Raw genomic sequence first — 22,644 nt, 5'->3', positions numbered from 1 at the left:
ACCGAGCAAGTTTATCAACAAGTGCAAAGTGACAGCACTGTAGCACAGTTTAAAAAAAAAAAAAAAAATAGGATGAGAATGACATTTTGTTACGGTGACTGGTACGACAAAAGTATGTAAATGACTGACTTAAAGCTTAAATACGAAGACCAACATCAACGGCACAGAAAAAGATGTATAGCCTTATATCCCGCAAAATTATTGTGGTTTTTTTTTTTATAACCATCACCTCCAACTACCTTGTGTACAGGAAAAAAAAAAAACTTCATCCACACCATCAAAAACAGACCCTCTTCACCAACCACAAAATAACCAAAACGTTCACAATTCATCTATTGAAATGCGATCAAGTGAGTCAGAAGACGCAAGTGTGCTTTTTATTTCAATTTATTTATCTTTTAAAGAACCAATACGAATTGGGGATGTTTTCAAAATGGGTACAATGATAAAAAAACTGACCATTTTCATTCTTCTCCACCTTCTCTTTCAGATTGGATCTTAGGCTCTGTGTACGAGTTTAAATAAGCATATCTCGGGAAGTCCTATTGTAGCCCTGTTAGGGAGAGTGAATGAAAGCAGGAGAAGTACCTGTCGTAGTAGTTGTTTTTTTTCCCTGTTTGACTGCCTGGATGAGTGTCTGAGTGTATGTGTAATGTGTGTGTGTGTGTGTGTGTGTAGGATGCTCAGCAGGGTTTGGTGGGCTTATCTGAGGTGGACTGTTTATTGCACTCCAACAAGAAAAAAAAAAAAAAAAAAAAAAAAGACATGGCTCTCAAAGGATAAAAAACAAAACAACTATTGGATAACAAAGTGTCCTTGCCCCTGCCAAACTCATAACTGCCACACATATCATATCTTGTGAATAAATATTGCAGACATATTCAAACTCAGTGAACCCCTAAACTGAAAGTGACTTTTAAGCAAGTGAAGGGTAAAAGGAAAACATTACTGCATTTTCAGGTGAACCTTTGAGTTTTGTGCAAAAAAGATGGACAGTCACAATGTGTTCAAAGTTTAAAAAGTTCTTTTTTTTTTGTTGTTTTTTTTTTTTTGTTGTTTTTTTTAAAAGGTACATTACTCTGGCCTAATCATAATATCAATAATTAGTGGAAATAAAAATCAGAATATTATAACATTTCATCTTTTCATCACCATGTTTGTGTAAAAATAAAAATTCATAAAATGAAATTTGTTATCCCATGATTACAACTGAAACAAAACAAAACAAAAAAAAAAAAGAAAAAAAAAAAAAAAAAGAAACAGGATGGACTCAAGTTGAAAAATTCTGGCCCGTGGTTGAACAGTGTAACCGGGAGGCGGGCCTATCTGTGTGCTTTGACCTTCCATTCATTGGTTCGGCTGGTGGATCCCCAGATCTGGATTCATTCATTTGATCACTCGCTTGCTCTCTGATCAATTAACCATGACTCAGTGTTAACAAATCATCACAATAATTACTGATAGCACTCTTCATTTTTTTTTTTTTTTTTCTTTTTATCTCCCCTTGGTGGAAGATTCCCCACTAGATGCGCATAAGAAAGATGCACTGACTGGTAGCCTACTGCACACAGCAGTTGTGGCCGTTGGTATCCTTGAACCGCAGACGCATTTTGGGTCTGTATTTCTCGAGGTAAAGAAGCTGTTTGGAGTTGAAGGCTCCACGTCTCTTCCTGTGAAAAGCAAGAGGGGGGGAAGGGGTGAGGGGGGGGGGCAGGAGGAGGAGGGCAGGAAATTAAAATAATGCTATCTAGAACGGAGAACACGGAGCACACCACACACGAGGCGACAGTGATTACTGTGGTAATGAAACAGGCTGACATCTTTGGAAATACGCTTATCTGCTCTTTTTTTGGCTGAGAGTTGGATGGCAGGATCGATACCACTCTCATAGCTGCCAGTTAAATATATGGCTGCAGCTAGCAGCTGGTTACCTTAGCGTCAAAAACAAAGACCACCAACAAGAGGAAAGAGCTGGCCTGGCTCGGTCCAAAAGGTAACAAAACCCACTGACAGCACCATTCAAACTCACTAATTAACACATTATATCTTTGTTGTTAAATCTATACAAAGAACCAAAGTGTAAAAATGACAATTTGCCATTTTACTGGGGTTTATGCACTGGTCCATCTCTTGGCTGGGAGCAGTCTCATCCAACTAGAAGGTGAATAAGTGTATTTCCCAAAATGTTGTTGCGTCCCTTTAACACCAGCCATCTTGTAGAGTACATCTTTATTTATTCTAAAATTAAACTTAACAGTCCGTAGGATTTTTCAGACTGTTGTCAGACAGTTTCAAAACTTAAGACATAATCAACATGTGCAAAGCAAAAGAAAGAGAATCTGTGATTTACTTCATAAAAACCTTAACAAGTACTAACCATAAGGGACCGTTAAATCATTATTAAAAACCTTTAAAGTCCAAAAGGAGGTTGAGTACTTACTGCCTTATGAACTGCACAGCATCCTCATACTTCATCCCAGTCTCAATGAGGGCTAAGGCCACCAAGACTGGAGCTCTGAGAGGTAAAGAAATCCGACGGACCGGTTCAAGGAGACAGTGAGAGCATCAGAGAAGGAGAGAAGGAGAACACAAGATTAAATGCCATGGTTCACATGGTTACATAGTAAAATGGTGTTGAGTGTGTGTGTGTGTGTGTGTGTGTGTGTGTGTGTGGGGGGGGGGGGGGTAACCTGGGAAACAGGCCTGGGAAATCAACAGGGGTGCACAAGGTCACCATTGCCCCTGCTGGGGCACCGCTCTCACACCCTGAGCCTCACACGCACAGAGCTGTGATAAGTTACAGTAAGACAGGCCTCTCCTTTCTCACCGGAGGAGATAGAGTGTGAAAAAATAAAGAAATATTAAAAAAAAAAAAAAAAAAAAAAAAACCTCTACACCACTTGGCAGTTCGGATCGCAGTGTTGACGGGGCATTTCCTTCAGTGGCTTTTCTCTCGCACAAAATTCAAGAGTATGTGAGAGAGGCAACGCTGAAAGAAATGAGAATGGAAATAATAGTGTGAAAGTGTGCAAAGGAGGGGTGAGAGTATTTTTAAAGAAAGGACAAACAACGACGACGACGACGACGACGACGAGGAGGCACGTAGCTGCTGCCTCCTACACTTAGGGCCCGGGTGTCAGCTGGTGGAAAGCAGACCAGAATGTGAAGCTATGGAAAAGCCAGATGACTGCAGTAAACACAGCACAGGGAAGAGGAGGAGATGGCTTCAGAAAATGCCAGTCTAACCAATACTGGGAATTATACAGCCTCTGGAATGCCACAGCAATGCAAAACGCTAGAAGCCGTTGAGAACTGATTGGCTCTCTGTGCACTTGTGGTCAGGAAGGACATTTTCACACTCGCTCGCCCACATCATGTGCTTCTGCCTTCTTTGTTTTCACACTAGTGTTGTTATTCAGCAGAACGCGACTGTAATTCACTGTCGCACTTGTCTGAGTACGTGTGCGTATCTGCCCGTCGCCCGTGCAAGCTCATGACCAACAGGCAGATCATGTACAAAGATTAGATAAAAGATGTAATTGCCTTCTTTTCAAGCCTGCAGACTGCAATGACTGACTGTTGTAAATGGTGGCGGATAATGTACCCAGCTGATTTGTCAGGAGCAGGAAGACAGGGCGAGCATTCATGATGGACACTAAATCAGTCACTGCTGTGGGTTGAAGATAGGTAAAGGAAGGAGCAGGGCTTGACAACAGGAAGATCAGGAGAGTTTACGCGCATGTAATATCTCAATGATCATTTCTTTTTGTGCCGTGTGTGTGTGTGTGTGTGTGTGTGCGCACTCAGACCAGAGTCCATTTAATCTCTCCTGCATCACAGCCACTCCAGGGAGATGTGGTCTAACCGACATTACAGCAGCATCACACTCGCCGCATAATGCAAACACCAAGGAGAAACAAGAGGAAGAGATACTGTGTCAAACGGGAGAGAAAGCTGATGTGTTACTACCTTCGAATTGGTGTTTCTGACCTGAGAGAGATGTGCGGGATCTGGACCCAAATAAGGATGTACAGTATGTATGGATGGATGGATGGATCTCTGGATAAAAGGTCTATGCAGGTCTTACAGTTTATATGTCTTTAATTGGGTAAATAGCAGAGTGGTTTAAGCTGAGAGAAAGACCAACAGCAGACCGTACATACCGGCCCAGCCCTGCCACACAGTGCACAGCGATGCAGCAGCCGGGTTCCTCTCGAAACTTGGTGTTGAGCAACTTGAGCCAGTCGTCCACGATCTGGGTGGGAGGGGGGGCCCCATCGTCGAAGGGCCAGTCCTTAAGTAGACACAACAAAAAAAGTAAAAAGTGCGCGACTGTGAAAAGCAGTAATAAAGGCAGTAATAAAGGCTGCAAAGAAACGTGAACTCTTACCAGGACCTGTATCCCCTCTTTCTCCACTGGAGCCTTATCATAGGTGGCGTCACAAACTCTCACCAGCGTGTTCACCTCGAACTTCTTCAACTCCTGGCGGAGATCAGACAGGACATTGTAAGACGGAGCACTTGCAGACAAACACGCACGCAAACACAGATAGAAACATAAAGAGATGAAGGCCTACCTCGGTGAACTTGTTAAGCGTGGCATTGGTGGGGTTGTGGGTGATGAGGAACTTCATGCACTCGTAGGCAATCTCGACTGCAGCGGGGCGGTTCATGTTGGCGAGACGGCTTAAAAAACAATTACAATAAAAATACTCTTACAAAACAAAAGCGACTTTTGGCTCAGAAGTCAGCAAAGACTGCTAGGAGATTGATGTATTCAGGTAAAGGTAGAATAAATAAAAACGACAACACGTGGAGAAGGATGGGTCAGGAGACAACAGGTGTTCACTATGGGTATGATGCACACAGAGAAAGGTAACAAAAAGGATCAACTAGTCCACAGTACTCCAGGATGTAAAAAACAAAACAAAAATGTGATTATTACAAAAACAAAAAATGTAAATGAATTGAAAAAAAAAACAAAAACAAAACCAAAAAAAAACCAAAAAAAAAAAAAAAAAAAAAAAAAAAAATGAGGAGACTATCCAGGAGTCATCCAATCAGTTTACCCCATTCAGGAGAGCTGTTTGTGATTGGCTGTTCAAGGAGAAAGTGGAAAAGCAAAGGTTTTTCTTTTCGGTTGGGACAGGCAGGACAGTCAGGCCAAGGACTACGCAGTATCCCAGGGGGGTCTTTGGAAAGGTCAGCAGTTCCGAGTATGCTGGCGGTCAGGGGGGTTTCTGGGTAGCGTAGTCCCTCAGGGGGCGGCCGATTCACTTCTCCACGGAGGTGAGGTGCTGTGCCTGGCAGAATTCCCCGCTCACACACGCCATATAGGTACGGCTCAAGTCAACACAGAAACCCTGCGAAGAGAGCAGAACGAGGAGACATCGATTATACAATTAGCATTTTGATGACATCACACGCGCCGATGGCTGAACATTTATACTTTTTTTTTATCATATATATATATCCTGATTTTGAAATCACAACACCCATTATTTCAATTATATAACCAGTGTCTTAACAAGCTGCATATTTAAGTTAACGACTGTTGATTTCGCTCGCTATGAATTACGTGGTAAATTTAATCAGCTGCATTTAATTACCGTTAATAATGGCATGTTTATCGTTGATTAGTAGTAGTAGTGATGTTAAGTGTACTATAAGTAAGTTATAGTAACTTTTGCCTGAATGAGAGGTTTGAGCCCTGGGTGAACTTCAACAGTAATTCATCCCATTATTTCATCTGATTCTATTCATGTATATAATCTTGTGTAAAAGACCACAAATAGGCTTGGAGTTTAAGTTACAGAAAAAAATAAAAAAATTTAAAATTACAATTACAATATCAAAAAGAAAAAGAGTTATCTCAAAACTTGCTGCCCTTGTCACAACTTATGTGTTGAGCCTTGATTTCCGTGGTCCTTTTAGCAACTTGCATTTGCCCCAGTCCTGACGAACTGAAACCTGCAGCACGCTCAGAGCTCTGGTCAAAATTAAAGATATAACCGGACCCGTGAACGCCTGAAATTTCAGCTTTGGGAATAAAAACAACAAAAAGCCCAAACATGACGGTTTCTATATTCCACCCTACGTTATGTCTGCAGTGAAATACACTTTTAGATTACATCAGAACCAATTCACCACCTGTCACCAAAATGGAAACTAATAATATGCGCAGCACGGAGCGTGGACGCTCGCTTCATAAAGGGTGTCTTTCAGAACAGGTAATGTCTGGTCTGTAACCAGCCAGGGAGCAGTCAGTTCAACCGTGCCAAGTCCTTGACAGCCTAAACCCAGCCGCCACAAACTGGCTGGAACCGTCTCAGAGCAACATAGTAGTGAGGCCGGGAGGGGGTGAGGCCGGGGCTGGATGAGGAAAAAGGGATGACGAGAGCTGGCTATCACTACGCTGACTACGTAGGCAAGGTAGTGGGCGGTAAACTGAGAGAAAGGCCTCGGACTTTAGCACCGTGTCACAGGCAGTAGTCACAAGGTGAGGATTACAGGGTGGGCAGAGCTTCAAACAGCACCAGCATTTCAGTCCCACGCTCCCTCTTTTCACCTCCTTGAGAGCGACACAAGACTCTCTGTACTCTCTCAGTCGCTCTCCTCGCTTCTATTTCACTCACAATTACTCGGGTTATTTAACTTCACCGTCATTTGTTGCAACTCGTACAATTTTTGCAAAAAAAAACAGAGCGAGTTAAGGACAGCCACTCTTGAAAACCTCACCAACTCTCTCTTCTTTCTTTTATTCCTACCCTCTAAAACATTGTCGCTTACCCTCTCAATTAACTGCCAACCACAAAGCCAGAGTCAAAGAGATGTAACAGCCCACTACGCCTCCCAAATGTCTTTCCTCCGCTCCATCTTTTATACTTGGCAACAGCTATAAGGACACTCCAAACAGCCTTGATTTTTTTTTTTTTGATTTTTTTTTTGTTGCCAGTGTGTGATGTCCGAGACCGTCTGTGATGCGTTTAATTATCACCTCTGAGTAGCACTGAACAGAGAGGGGCTTTGCTGTATGCAGACAACTGAAGCTTGGACCGAGAGCGAGGTGCCTTCTATGGTTTGTTTTCATCAGCTTCTAATCCTCCGAAAATGAAAAGGCCGAACGAGTGTCGAGAGGGGGGGGGGGGGCAGATAAACATGTGGCTTTCACCTGAGGTGACTGGCCGTGGAAAGGGGAAGCGGACAGTTAAGAGACGGCAACACCAGGAAAACGCCGAAGAACAAAAAGAACCAACAGACACGCCAAGGACACCGCAATGACAGCTTGTGCTAAAAGATGAAAAGCAACTGGATTGTGGATGGCTGCCCAGATGCACAAAGTGACTTCATACAGTCTGGGTTTTGAATGCAGCCAACAGTAGGGTTAGAGAGAAGCAAAGAGGCAGACTGAAACACCATTTCAGTTCACCGTGGTTTGCACGAACTGAAGCCCATGTGGCCAAGGTGGAGCAGGATCAACAGCTCCCTTGTATTACACTGAAGGGGACTAAGCTACAATGCTTTATGTTATGGCTGCCATCCCTTAACCAGGCTAAATTGTCCACTAAAACATGTCGCTCCTGCATTGATCTGACTGAAGACAGTAAAACATTTTTTTTTTTTTTTTTTTTTTTAAATCCCTTCTGCTACTACATCCACGTACATATTCCTGGATGCATCCACAAAGTTACACATGAACCCAAAACACAGAGCACAAGCTGCAGCACGCTTCCCCAATACTACTGTTCTTATAGGGTTAGGCAAACACACGCATATTTCTTCATCATTTTTATATCTGTATCTTTTTTTTATTTTAGCATTATTTTCTATTTCCTGTGTTGCACCAACTTGGACTCAATTTCGTTGTATCCTGTCAGTCATTCTGACTAAATAAGTAGCAGCTCGCCATCAACAACGACTCCAATAGTCTTAGAATTGTTTGTCATTTTTCAAGCAGAAAAGTAGTTCTAACGATAGTAAACTGAATATTCAGGGACATTTGGTATTTATTAGCCATTTTGTGACAGGGTATGGAGCAACAAATAATTAATCAGGAAAGGTGCAGCTCTAGCCAAAACCAATGCCTGGCTTCCTTGTCAACTGCTCATAAATTACGCATATAAGCAGATATAAAAAAAAAAAAAAAGCAGACAAGATCTTTACGAAAGATATGTGTAATTCTGGTCAACAGTCTTGAGCAAGTGTCTCAAAAGAGAAGCGAGTGAATTGTGGCAACATCAGGGCTGCCCGTCTGCCATCACAGCAGTCGGGAACGCATGCAAATCACACTTGAAAATTTGCAAACTGGTTCTGCAGTTATACAGAGCATCAAATGCAGGAAGAACAAGAAACACACACACACACTCGACAAATGTGTTTGTAGAAGCAAAAACATGTTTAACCACACAGGAAACAAGCAGCAGTGTAGACTGAGAAATAGTCAGACAACTTCAGCTGTGTCAAACATGAACCCATGTTATAAGTGGGCCAAATCACACAACAATTAACAGCTGCAACTAACGATTATTTTTCATCGTAGCTTCACCTGCAGATCAATATACATCATAAAAATCACTTCTTTTTTTTCTTGTCCAACAACCATAAATTTGTGCTTTAAAAAAAAAAAAATACCAAAATAATGAGCCAAACTGTGATGACGCTAATCTTTTCTTTTGTAGTCATTCTATTTGATTACCTTGGCATTGCTGAACAAAGCAGAATGTCACAACACTTCAATTTCAACTTTAATGACCAGGTCTGTATTTATTTATTTTTTTTGCATAAATTGACACTACAACCCGATTAAATTGCATTTGATTGCCCCTTTTACAAGGAAGGTATTAAATGTGAAAATCCAATCAAAGAAAGAAAAAAAAAAGGTGCAGCATCATACTAGAGTTGTAGGTAAAGAAAAGTTACAGTTGAGATTAAGGCCGCCTTCTTGTTAGGACGAGTCGCTCAGCTGTAGTAGAAGAGCACGTCAACTGAGCCAAATGACAGGAACACTAGTACAGAATACAGCTGGCATTTTGTGTGTGTGCATGTCTATGTACAAATATATATTCTAAATTGGGAGAAAGGTCACCGAGTAAAGGCAGCGGCCCCCACAGTGGCCCAGAGAAAGCTCCCTTGGTGCCCTGTTCTACATCACATGCTCTACTGTCTAGTAGCCCTGCAAAAGGACAGAGACAAGTAGAGAGAGAGAGAGAGACAGAGTGAGGGAAACGGCCCGACTGAGAGCTGATAGGACGAACTTCCCAAATCAGCTGGCCCCTCACACAAATCTGCAACAGTGACTCAGGAGAACGAACAGCAGAATACAGAGAGCACAATGGTTGTGTGGGAGGCGGGGAGTCGTCGTCCCGGCTGATAAGGAGCAAAGTGTCTCAGAACAGAAACGGACATGTAAACCTGAACAGGTGATAAAGGGGGCAACAGGATGGGAGCCGGGGCACGAGTTTCCTGTAACTGCCAAGTCATCATTTTAGGATGATTCATCAGTCTGTCTGAAGAAGTATGAAATGAAGTCTGGTTAAATATCAAACTGAGTAAAAAAAAATAAATAAATAAATGAATAAATAAAAGGGGGTATTCAGTTATAGAGGGATTTGAGTGTAAGAGATAAGCTTTAACAAAGCTCATAATACCAACAATAGGGAGGGCACTGTGGGTGGAAGTTGTAAAGTTATCACAGCTTAAGTGCATGGACTGAGTGAACTGATACAGTGGGAGTGCTAATTGAAAACCTTTCCCCGCATTAAGGATTTTACTGCCGTGGGACTCCATAACTGTAAAGCTCAGGCTGCGGACAGCTCTTGCCGTCACCTGATAGCTGTCAGGTGGCCTATCTCCATGACTCTTCCACCACCACCACTACTATACACACACACACACACACACACACACACACAGTGTAGATAGCCACAAGCTGGCGGGGGCAATACATCTGCCACAAGGGCGAGGATGTTGGTCTAAAATTAGAAAGAAAAACACACATGCACACGAGAGCAACGGGAGCTCAAATGTCTGGACATGGAATATAAAGAGAGGAAAGGCACGGTGGCAAAACGGCAGACTTTTTACACACAATGTGGAATGTCTGAGTCCATCTTCCTCCTCCCTTGCGAAAGATGTTAGTATTACATGCATCCCTGTCTGGTGGTTTGAGGTTGTGCATCTCTCACTGATGTTTTGTCTGGAGCCAGACCGGGCAAGACCAGACTGTACTGCCTTGAAGCAGCTGGAGGGCCAATTTGTTGTGTGAGCTCCAAGTCGAGTGGCAGGGGGAGCGCCTGTCATCCATGGCAGTATGGACAGTAAGAGGAGGAGTAGGGGGAGTAATAGTAGTAGCAGGAGGAGGAGGAGGAGGAGAAGGAGGAGGGCAGGCTGGAGGAAGCCTTGTTCTGCTTGAAGTGAGAGCAGCAGGGATGCCATGAGAGGGATAAAGGCTCTGACTCGCACTTACCCACCCTGCTTGCAACACCCATGTTTCTTTCAGACTGTTTACTCAGGCAACAAGCTTTTATGAGTATATGTGCGTCGATACAAGGTGACAGGGAGGTACTGCGTTCTGCTTTTACCTGTCTGATATGACGCACACTGATCGGAAACTCCCCGAGGAGAATCCAGGGGAAACCATTGACACAAACTTACAGAAAGCGTGAAGCAGTGGGAAACGAATTGGAGCAAAGTGTCACAGTGGCATGCCTTCAATCCTGTGGCCTCCGTGAGTGACAAATAAAAGATTGGCAGACAGGATAGGGACAAAGGAATAGTAACAAGAAGAAAGCCAAGTAAGTTGTGATGTGCAAGAGAAATCCCGAAGAGGACATAACAACGGATTAGTACAAATTCAACAAGACGGAAAGAGAGCAAAAAAGTTAAGTGAAAGGAAAAAGTCAAGAGCAAAGACTACGGCTGTGATTAAACAAGAGGATCACACCTGCCCAACAGGCCAGCTGGTTTCACGGAGTGACGTCAATAGTGCCGATAGGCTGGGTGGGCGGATCTCACCTCAAACTGGAACTGTCCTCAAACTAAATTGTGTTCACACCAAAAACAAGAGGAGAAAAATCCACTTCTCATTTGTTTTAAACCAGTGTTGGGAAAAGCAGCTGGTTGAGAGAGCTCAGTGATTTGATTACAGGAAGAGCCAAACAGAAGCCAACTTTACACGAACAGCACGACTGACACTAACACGTGGCTAAATTTAGGGGGGGGATTTTCACACTTGACCAGATTGGAGAAGTTCCAAGGGCATGTTTGCGGACCTTCGTACATGCGTTTAAGTTAAAAAAAAATTAATTAAAAAAAAAAGGTGCTGCCAAACTTGGTTGCGAGAGTAAACTCTGGTCCATCTCAAAACGGCTGTATGGGCCACCGACAGCAAGCTCTGATCCATTTTCAAAGATGAAGGCCAACCACAGCTTACATTATACGCTCATTAACACGAAAACTATAGTTATTCTTCCTGGAGTACGGAGACAAGCATCAAACTGGTTGGAAAACCAGTCTTTCACTCAATTACAACAATGAGATTACTTTACAAAGCACATGTTGGGTAAAAGCTTGTGTTCTTTTGAAAAACAAGCGCCTAGTGTGAAGGTGCAGCTGCATTATGAAATGCCACACATGACTGCTTTCCCTCTGTTTTTGCCTGCCAGCTGGAGCAGAGCAGTATTAGAATAAACCGATTGCTCCATTCTTCAATGTCTACCAGAAGAATGTATTTGTTGGGCTACGTGCAGAACTTGGGATACTTTTATGCAAGTCGCTCTGATATTGTTTCGTGTCAAAAAATACCTTGTCATACAGTACCAAATTGAATTTCAATTGCTATGCTACGTACCCATAATAATGTTGTTGTTGTTTTTGGAAGGAAACGTTTGCTATGTTTATAAAAGTGTTATCTCATTAGCATAAGTGAGTCAACATAGACTTTACGAGACATAAGCTCCACTTGGGCAGACATCTACTGACAGTCTGCATGTGAGGCATTTAACCTGGGTTACACTCTCCCCCTTTAAACTGCATGGAAACTAAGAGCTTGTACTAAATGTCTAATATTATTTTCTTTTTGGTAAAATGGACTCTATAATTGGTATTGGAAAAAAGGATCTTTCAAGAACCATATCCAGGGCAAAGTTTCAGGACCATGATTCAAAACTTTTGAACACTTACCAAGCCCTATGTGTTGGTCATACAGAAACTAAGAAATGCTCTTAATGACTTTCCTATCACCTTAGTCGGACACTAAATGAGAATGTGAAGTGCTGTGGACTCACAGGACACAGTCCAATACTGAAGAGGCCTGTCAATGTGGGGTATGATGACAGGTCACCACAGTATTCAGCAAACAGTACACACACACCAAAGGAAGTAGTGTGCACAACACTCCCTTGCCATCAGTCATGCTTGCAAACACACAAAGACAAAGAGGCAAGAAAGAAAGAAAACACACACAAAAACCACAATAAGCTCGTTTAGTTAGACTTTTTTTGTGTGTGGACCTCACCAGTTTATCTCGTGAAACAGGCAAGACACTAAAATCCACAGACATGCCTAGACAAGACAGCATTGAGAGATGGAGGCTTGTATGCAAAACTGGACTCCAACAGAGATCCCATACTGTTGTTGTGCTGCACACACCCGGGGAATTACAAACAGGAGCCTTGGATTTAAAGCGGTACTTCAAGTCAGGAGATTCTGTCATTGTATGTATTGTTGACTGAAATCTGTCAATATAACCAGCCGTGTGTTTCTGAGAATATGGTCACGGATCTGGGAAGAACTGGTACACGATTCAAAACGTTCTTTTGGAGAACAGCACCTTTACTTACTCTGCAATGTGGGTAAGGAAGGGTTGGCGTGGTGCAGCTTAATTATAGCAGTGTTGGGTTTATTGCCACTGCTACCAACACCTCAACGCCAACCATTCTGATAGTCAATGAACCGTTTCATTTATTTTTCTTTTAAGTCGAGAATTGAATAAATTTGTTGCCATGACAAAAATGCCATTTATCATTGGAGAAATGATAAATGGTATTTTCTGGTTGTTGTTTTTTTTTCAACATATGACTAATTAGATTGTGCATTTGCACGGGAAGGCAAATTTACTGCACATTTATATGTATGGAAAGAAACATCAAATCCAAAAACAAAATTCAAAGCTTGTGAGTAAAAATAACAGACTACCTGAATTCTGGACAGCTTCACCTTGTCAGAGTCATATACTTGAGATAGGAGTCACAGCCGGTCATGTCGGTGTTTACCCGTGTCAAAAAGAAGCCATTTACTGTGACTGAGGCTTGTGGTTTCTGTGGTTTGAAATACAATAAAGCTAGATTTTTCTGTAAGCACAGACCCCTGAGATACACAGTCTCCCACTTTGGGTAGGACTACTGTAAAATGGACGCATAATAAAACCACCTCCCTCAGTCCAACATTTAAACGTGGTAGCAGAGCAACAAACATCTAACTTTGATTAAGAAATATCATTATAAAATTGAGATCCAAATGTTTTATTTTCAGACTTTGATAACTTATAACGTAATATTTCATTGTTTGGAAAAAAAAAAAAAAAAAAAAGGTCAACAAAAAGTAGAAAAACTTTCACAAAGAACTTCCTTTTACACTTGCTCGTAAAGAGAAATCATACTCCTCCTGTTATAGTCTGTATGTGGGTGGACAGTATTTGATCAAGCCTAGAAATAGTTTGGATCCTCTATAAATGCAACAGTCCAAACCAACAGACGCACAAATATCCTCACGGCCGCCCACAAGTTGGATTTCTCCTTCCACAGCAGACCTCTTTGAATGGGTTTATAGCTTCACCGCAATGTCTCACCTAAACTTGCTCAGATACTTTTAATCTGCTAAAAACAAAAGGGGAAGTCTATAAATAGCGCAGAATAAAGGAGGGAAACATTAAAGTCAACTGACTTAAAACAATTGTGCCTACTGAGGCGTGGAGGAGTCTTTAAATAAGAATATGGCTGTAATGCAAAAGTGATCTGATGAGTATCCTGCTTCAGACTAAACCCAAAACAGCAGGAAGCTAATTTAACTTTAAAATGACTGCCAACCGGTCAAAGTAAATGTTGAAAACTATATTAACGGAAGTGAAGAAAGACACAAGCTATGATATAACATGACGAGAATAACTTGACTGCGTGGTACCGATGCAGAGCTTTTAGTTTGACAAGCTTAAAATATTAATATGCTTTGACGTTTAGTGGTACTTTAACTGGTAGATTGTCTCCCTAAGAATGACTCACGACCGTGTTGGTCTGTCTGAACCAAAAAAAAGCAACTTTCATTTAAAATCTCAAAACGGTGCCGTTTTCTTTAGAAAACATTTGGTCAAACGTGAATACTGGTGGAGCAGCCACCGCCTCGGTGATACCACATCAACTTAAGACTCGCTTTGGCCAATTTACAAAATTAACATTAATAAGTCACAGCAGATTAATTTTGCAAGCAACAAACTTCTGTACGTGGCCCATTGGAGCAGGACTAGCTTCTCAATTAACTGCCGACAGCAAAAACATGTCTGCATGAAAGAGGATGTTAAACTGCTGCTATGTCCTTATTTTTGCATCTTGTTGATTCGATTCACTTATCACTTACTGAGAGGTGAGCAGCTTACGCAGGCTTCTTTTCTTTCTTTTTTTTGCCCGAGCTGGCTGTGAGTCAGAGCTAATCAGTACTACGACGGTGGTGATCAGCTTTCTCTTAACTCCGGATCTCTGCTTTAGGCTCTGAGCACGTTCACATTAAAAGGGAGTGTTTGCCATATCTGGCCAATCACAAACAAGTGTTCTGACAGCAGAGACGCATATTTTTAAAACGACGAGCAAACTATCATTTAAAAAAAAAAAAAAAAAAAAAAAACTACATTAAAGTTAAACACATAATCCATCTAAAAGCAGCACAGCAGCAGCTGCTAAATGATGGAAGGATGTGCAAAGAAATAAATTAAATAAATCGGACTTTGTGACTGTATCACCAAAGTTGAAGGACTTGAGCTATAATAACACCTTATCTTAAAGTGCACAGGAAGGGCAGACTAATTACACGTGGCTATTTCATCAAATTCATTTTATTGTTAGATAAGGAGCAAATAAAAAAAACGATATATATAAAAGCATCACTCAAGAGATTTTCAGAGAGAGCTGACTGGTGAGTAGGCGGTGCTTTCTTCCGTTTTGATCCAATATCTCCAACATAACCTGCTCCGGACCAGGTTAAGTTTGCAGCATCGGTTACCATGGTGATTTAGCCAGCTTAAAAGAGCCACCTTCGTGGTACTTGACAACCCTGGCTTTAGTCTCAACGTACCTCGCTAACCCACTAATTTCACTTTGCAGTACACCCCTCTGGTAGCTCAGTATGTTATGTTGTTAGAAACGGGTGTAACCCTTAACGGTGCGTAATATATTTGCTCTGCTAAATGAAGGAAAACACAAACTATTTAGCTGTAAATATCAGAAAGTTGAAATGTTTAAAAAAAAAAAAAAAAAGACAGTTGCAATTATTGTGTTGAAATGGCCAGCTTAGTGTTGTTGATGCCGTGTTAAATAAGACATCCTCATTCGATCCTGCGCTCAGCACAACAGGTTCCCTCTCTCTTGCTCCCAGAGGACAGGAGCTAATCTTCCTGTGGAGTACTTGTTGTTCTGGCTTTCGTGTGTCCGTGTTAACCGGGCTAGAAAAGAGAGGTGAGAGAACGCGTAACACGCCCTTTATTTCCATGAACAGAGAAACACCCCCTAACACACGCTCTCTTGCACATGGCAAAGCCCACTTATCACACTGCTTTGCAGCCTCTGAGTGAGCGCAGATAAATAATGTGACGATCAAAGGCCCCTGATAGCGCTTAGAGAGAGGGCGAGGGGGGGGGGGGGGGGGGGGGAGGACAAGGACTGATCCATCTCTGGAAAGCACTGAAAAGAGACCAGGGCTCAGTACCTTACAAATGGGAATGAAAAGGGGAAAACGTCTCAACAAAGACCTGTTCTGTCTTCGCGGAGTTTGTCCTGGCTGCACTCTTCATCACACTTTTCACAAAATGTACACACAAGCATCTGAACAAGCGCATGGAAAAGAGAAGCAAACTTAGACAAAACACTTGGATTTGACTATAATTTCAATACAGATGAAGTGCCAACACACGATAGAAAAGCGACTCTCGCAAAAGGAGCCAAAAGTGTTTCTGCCACAAAATAAAACATGATATAGTAACTCTACATGTTTTATAGTTTTGGTCAAGATATAAAATACAGCTGCACTGTTTGGACTGCAGTTATTGCCGTATATAACCGATATCAGGAATATTTGTTAAAACTTGTGCTGAGCTTCTGGAAAATTGGACCAGTTGACCCATAAACCAGCTGAAAATTGCAGACGACCACTATGTGTCCAAGAGTAGTTGCAGCCTGGAGCTGCTAATAAACACAAGCCAACAACTGAAATAAAAAGACAAGGACAAAGGACATCGTTAACACTACTGAAATTAGAATTGAACTAGAATAAAACTATTTGTTTGGATTGGCGATACAAAAAAAGGAAACTTCCCAGGGACAGTCATAGTATGAGCCCACACAATTAAAACATGAACCTGACTGAACCCAAGTCGTTTGAACATTTTCCTAACGTTTCAATGGATCACTAAATGATTGGTGAAACTCATCCACTCAGAACAACTGCGACAACTTATGTCGCAATGAATTCTGTTTTACACAAGGCATCTAACGGGAAGAAGATGCTTCCGGTAAAGTATCCATTTTCACCATCTGGAAATTGCCATCAGCACTTTATTCTTGTATTTTAACGTTACCTCGTACAGGCTTAGTTCTAGGAGTGCTGGGATGTGATTATCTCGGGGATGTTAAGAGTGCAGAATTAAAAACGTAATGAGAGAGAAAAAAAAAAAAAACTGCTTAACATATAATGAGGAAGTAAATCATTGACGTTTAACCTCACACTCGTGTGTTTTGGTAAGTGACCTAAAAGTAAACTTTTGTTTGTCGAGGACCTTTAAAGTGGCAACAACATGGCCATCTATAATAATGCGCATCACAACCTCTCCAGACAGTACAGTAAAGTTTACAGCTTTGATCTGGAATATGGGTCGAGGGACTATATCCGGCCATTTGAGCTCCTTTGATAAGTCATAATCTCACGTCACAATCCTAAATCTGCTGCAGGATAACATCTCCCAACATAGACGACAAACATCCCAGCAGTGAAATGCACCTCTACCTGTTTGCCAACACATCACAGATGCATGGATTGCAGCACCAAAGCAGAATTTGGGCAAGATGGACAAAGATATGTGCAGCTGTTATGCAGAAAAGACAATACAAGGTGTTGCTTCCACATTCCAGCTAACAATTACTTCCACCCTGGCAAATAACTGACAACTTCTCCCCATAGAGGTTAACTAGTTTGTTGAAAGAGACAAACGCTTCTTGTTTATTGTGGGTTCATCTAATTATTATTTATATGAACCACAGTCAATTCAGGACACCTTTACAATGAAATCAACGTGCAAAAATCCAGAAAATGTCCATGACGGTGTCAAATAAACATGCGTCTCAGTACAGGAGACCCAACGCTCGGCAACAGACAGATGAATGTCTGCTCACATTTTTGCCAGGAGGTGCAGAGTCCCACTGCAACATCAATTCTTCTGACATTTGGAAACTAACTTTGCCTTGTGACAGCAGCATCAGGGGATGCCTGTTGCCATACCAACGATTATCTCTGTGGTAGCAACAAGTGCTTCTGCAGGGAATTTTGGTGTCCCTTGTGAAGAGATCAGAGAAGAGCAATTGTGCTCTCTTTAAACATTCACAAGGCAACGCTGAAGGAGCACTAGAAGGCGCAGCATTTAAGAGGGTCAAGGTTCAGATCGGTTGCACATATACTCTGACTAAAGAACTTTTTAAACATGTAAACCAGCTTCCTTACCGGAAGCACAAAAATACACCCCAGAAAACTCAGATTAGCCGCCGGCGGCTAATCCATTTTTTTTGGGAGATTATGGCCACAATGAACACATTAGTTTGACGTCGTGTTGTGAAAGGTAGTCGCACATTTCAAATGTTTAATAAGCTGCTTAAGGAAATGAAGAAAAGACCAAGAAGCAGTGAGAAACAAAACGGCGCCTCGGCAATAGGAATACACAACGAGTTTGTTTACGTGAAATAATCCGGCATTTCTCTCGACCACATCTGCTTCAGAACCAGAACACTTTCTGAATCAGAAAAGGTGGAACAACTACAAACAACAACAACTCTAATAACAACAACAACCAGACCTTTTTACTGTAGCAGGTTTTGGTAAAGGGATGAGTGTTCCCCAGCTAACTGCAGCTCCGGAGCATGACAAGGTAGTTGTAAACACAAATAACAAAAGAAGATCCTATTCCTACCTGTTGCTATAGTTTCAGAAGGCAGTTTTGCAGCAGCAGCAGCAGCAGCAGCAGCATCTAGAGGAGATGTCAGCCTGTCAGACACCGCCAGCTTGTGCTTCTGCTTTACCGAATGCTGTGGCAACAACAGTAAACGAACACCGTGCCGACCAGGGCATGATTCATTAACAAACACACTGCACAAGAAACACACAAAAGGTGCCTCTGGCTGCTAATGCATAATCATATGTGGTTTTTTCGCTAAACGGCTTCAAAAGAGAGAAAAACAAAACAACTGTGGGCATCTAATCAAAGCGCTCCACTTTGAATTGATTTCAACACAAAACAATTTCTTTGCGGTGAGAGATGTTCGTGAGCGAACCCAAAGTAATACCAACGCTTGTGCTCCTCAACACAGCCAGACCCCCGGGGGAATAACTAAGATTATAAACTGGCCAAATCTGTGAGGCAGTCACTGTGAAACAGGCCTCTTCTAACCCACCTTTCAACACTCACAGCCACCCTGTGGCTGGATGGGCTGAAAGCCAGCAGGCTACAACATAGGTGTTCCTCTCCCCCCAGTAACCCTCCTTAGTAAGTTGGCATCATGTTACTGTACACTGGGCTTCACCTTTCACAGTTTCGGTAACCAAGGCTGAGAACTTCCCTTCTTGTCAGAGTGCATTTTAAATGCTGCTAGTGGACAGGGGAACCACCCTTTTATTTGTAAATTACAATGTCAGCATCCAACTAGATTTGGGCCTAACTTGCATAGTGTATTCCCAAACTTTGATACCAGCACCAATAACCTGACTTTGATACCAGTTCCTGAATGGTGCTTTTTTTTTTTTTATTTATAAAAATGCATTTGAAAATTAGGTGTTCTACTGTCATGACTTGCCCCCCATTTAAACTTACTGAGTTTATTGACCTTTTCAGGCTGCAAACGGCGCCTATGTACAACAAACGCAGTACCAGCTCACTGACACTGATGAGATTTACTCCAGCAGGAAGAGTGACGCACTTCAAAATAAAAACATTATTGTAGACGCCGTCTACGTTTTGAAATTTGCTAAAAACACATTTTTTTGACAGGGCCCATTTCAATACTTAATGGTATTGAAATTGTTACAAAAGTGCCGTAAAAGGATAACATACGTCAATTTGTTCTTAACAGATCACGACAATTCAAATTTAAAAGGTAGTTCAGCCCGAAGAAAAGTCATCTCTGTTACAAACAGAAAACAGACAGCCAAAATACAACCAGGATGCTCAAAGTGCAATCAAGGGGTCATTAAGATGTTCTCCCAAAATACATACGAGCATGTGTGATGAAGTAGAAGACGGGAACTGAGGGTTAACCTTATATTTTGTCATTTTCAAACATGCACAAGAATAAATAAGCACTACTGGCTGGAGACTTGACCCGCAGGTAATAGGAGTTTGACTATCTCATGAATGACTACCTCCCCCCTCTTACTGTAAGGACTGCCTTTAGCTGCAGGGTGTGCTGTACTAGGACTGAGTGGCAAGATGCTATTTCTAGATTGGCCAGCGCATCATGTGTCAATTAGCTATGAAATAAAGCAGGTCGCCAGAGTGACCTACTTCCACAATAAAAAAAAAAAAAAAAAAACGTGGATAGAGCCTTAAAAGACCCAAAAAGCCGTAACGAGCCTGAAGTTGTAAAATGCTGGCCTTTGGTGAAACAAGCCCGTTAGATATAACGGTACAGTGACGGAAAGTGGGACTTGTTTGTTATTTCAAATAGTTTGCCGTACTCTCTAGGTTGTTTTGATAACTGCAGTAAACATACATCATCTTCTTCTATAGTCTGTTGGCAAATTGGGTCACCTTGCAGTGACTCATAAGCAGGAATGTATAATTAGCTTTACCTGTTACACCAGTTACTCATCCGCCTATGTCGGGAGGAATGTTTAAAGCTCCTCATTTTGTATTCGCTGTATTTACTACCAGAGAGGAGGCGAAAAAAAAAAAATTCATCGGAAGGTCATAAATTGAAAACCGAGAGGCATGGGAATGTGCAGCGGCCTTTAGTGTCACAGCTGCTCCAGTCAACTTCCTCCCCGAGTGCATTTCCTGATTTCACTTACGAGCCCACATGGCTAAATGCTCGGGCGCTTTTCCGGTTTTTTTTCGGAAACCAGACGAGGCTAAATTACAGACCCACCTAAATACCCCGGTGTCAGCTACGTCTTGTACGCGGGGAAAGCCTGGCGAATCTACCGAGTCAAACCGAAGATAGTTAACGGTAAAAAAATAAAATAAATAAAGACAGCAATTAAACAGTACATACGGGTACCAGACGTACAGGAAATATCGGGTTGCCGGCCTCTTTGTTTCCTCGTTTAAGTCTGACATCTCGGCTTCACAGAAACAGGTCACCGTCCGGGCTGCAGGTCGGTCTCTTAAGGGCGGAAGGCAGTCAAAGCCGGCCATCAAGTTACTAACCTCCGACCGAGCTTCTCATAACTACCGTCGTTTTGTCGACACCACCTCCACCAACACCACCTCCTCCTCCACCACCGTGCAGACAAATGCCGACCAACACGGCGGATAACACGTTAACCAGCGTCTTCGTTACCGTTAAACTAGATGTTGCTCAACGGGGTGTGTGTGTGTGTGTGTGTGTGTGTGTGTGTGTGTGTGCTCGTCCACCAGCAGCATTGTATAGCTCACAGGCTAACGTTAGCTCCTATTGTGAATTTCCGGACGACGTTCAGTTTGGACAATAACAGAGCGGTAATCAGCACCCGGCGTGTCCCGTTTCAAAATGAGACGCGATCGCAGCAGCGCGCTGATGCTCGTGGTCGGAGAGTCCGTCAACACATGTCTTCTTCTTCTTCTTCTTCTTCTTCTTCTTCTTCTTTTTGGGAAATAGCCAATGGCCGCAACGGCGAGCTAACGCAGCTACGTTAGCTCGCAGTCTAGCTCAGCTCCGCACTTCACCAATCAAACCCTCCTCCTCTCCTCTCTCCTCTCTCCGGTCCGTAGATACGTCAACACTCACCGGGTGTTAAGAGTCAACCGACACGAGGGTGGGCGACACCGACTTGACGGTGACGGTCAACATGTATACCTGCTAACACGCATTTCAAACAGCGGAGACAACAAACGCTCCGGCCGTCCCCGCAGCTCGTCGCTCTCCCCCCCCGAGCTAAACGTCAACGTGGGCTCCGCACACCGGTTTCGTCTCCACGGACGGTCCTTCACGCGTCTCTCCGTGTGTCCGGCTCCGTGTCGTTGGCGTGGTGGAGGTGGAGGTGAGGGTGGGGGTCATCTTAACGACGTGGAAACCCAACTTTTAATATCGGGGCTTCCAGCGGATCCGCGGCGCTACCGTCGTATATCGTTTACGGCAAAGAGACACAAGTTCCGAGAGGCCAGGTTTTTTTGGGGTTTTTTTTTGGTAGTTTGGTAAATAATTACTTACAAAGAGCAGGCTGAACATTGAAATCCCGTGACTACCCCGGAGAAAGTGGAGAGGAGTGCAGAAACCGCTGTCAGGTCGCCTTTTTGTTCCTCTTCAATGTGGCAGCTCGGATTCTCTCCGGAGGTCGGGAACTGTTGTTGGGGAGGAGCCTCCTCGGGTTTGCCGACACCTTCAGGGACGGTCGGAAACGCTGGTTGCGAGGCCGTGCCCGTTCACTCAACCCGCCCCCCATTAGGTCAAGTCATTGAGGGGGGAAAAAAGCTGGGGAATCTGTCTTTTTTTTTCTTCTTCTTCTTCTTCTTCTTTCTGTGGCAGAGCTTTGTAATTGTGAGAACTGGCATTCAGCGACGTGTAGACAGCGAGCACAAGCAAAGCCTGTTTATTAAAACAAACAAATGAATAAACATTCTACCTAGCAACTATTGCAGGCGATTTTCTTGATACCCTTTCCCCCTTCGCTATCCTGTTGGAGCATAATACGGCTTAGCGTCAGTTAATTTACCGTCAAAAACTGGTGAACTGCAACAACAGCTGTCACACGTATGCACACCAGGTCGTATCTTTGGAGCTCGTCAAACAGATCTTCAAGTTCACCGGGATCCCTCGAATGCGACATGGAAGTGTCTGGCGTCAGTACGACGTAAGAAGAATCCGGGTGAATGATGACAGCTCACCATGGTGACGACAGTTCCAGAAAGTAATAGCAACATATTATCCTCACGCTCGTGGCTCCTTTTTTTTTTATTTTTTTATTTTTAAATTATTTTTAAATATA

The 22,644-nt window shown here is 42.7% G+C and overlaps 1 protein-coding gene across 4 annotated transcripts; it reads right to left on the bottom strand.

Moving 5' to 3' along the window:
* Positions 1-371: 371 nt before the first annotated feature.
* ptp4a2b (protein tyrosine phosphatase 4A2b) lies at positions 372-22,012 on the bottom strand. 4 transcript variants are annotated; one of them, XM_069175834.1, is made up of 7 exons: positions 21,870-22,012; positions 5,070-5,363; positions 4,578-4,686; positions 4,391-4,483; positions 4,164-4,294; positions 2,441-2,515; positions 372-1,670 (listed from the first exon to the last, which is right to left on the bottom strand). In XM_069175834.1, exons 2-7 carry the CDS (start codon positions 5,072-5,074, stop codon positions 1,559-1,561), a joined length of 525 nt encoding a protein of 174 aa, XP_069031935.1. In that variant the 5' UTR covers positions 5,075-5,363; positions 21,870-22,012; the 3' UTR covers positions 372-1,558. The 4 variants fall into 4 exon arrangements, with proteins under 4 accessions (XP_069031935.1, XP_069031936.1, XP_069031939.1 ...); XM_069175835.1 differs by lacking the exon at positions 21,870-22,012 and adding an exon at positions 21,447-21,832; XM_069175838.1 differs by lacking the exon at positions 21,870-22,012 and adding an exon at positions 20,733-21,098.
* Between the last annotated feature and the right edge of the window lie 632 nt (positions 22,013-22,644).

This window comes from Embiotoca jacksoni, unplaced genomic scaffold (assembly GCF_022577435.1).
Source record: "Embiotoca jacksoni isolate LCO1_2020_lvr unplaced genomic scaffold, fEmbJac1.0.p SCAF_7, whole genome shotgun sequence".
NCBI lineage: Eukaryota > Metazoa > Chordata > Actinopteri > Embiotocidae > Embiotoca > Embiotoca jacksoni.
This window is presented reverse-complemented; position numbering and strand designations above follow the sequence as displayed.

Excerpts from the sequence above, each read along its gene's own strand:
- ptp4a2b (XM_069175834.1), bottom strand. Across the intron at positions 4,295-4,390 it reads AAGAGGGGATACAGGTCCTG|GACTGGCCCTTCGACGATGG; the intron begins GTAAGAGTTCAC and ends TGTCTACTTAAG. Across the intron at positions 1,671-2,440 it reads GCTGTGCAGTTCATAAGGCA|GAAGAGACGTGGAGCCTTCA; the intron begins GTAAGTACTCAA and ends TGCTTTTCACAG.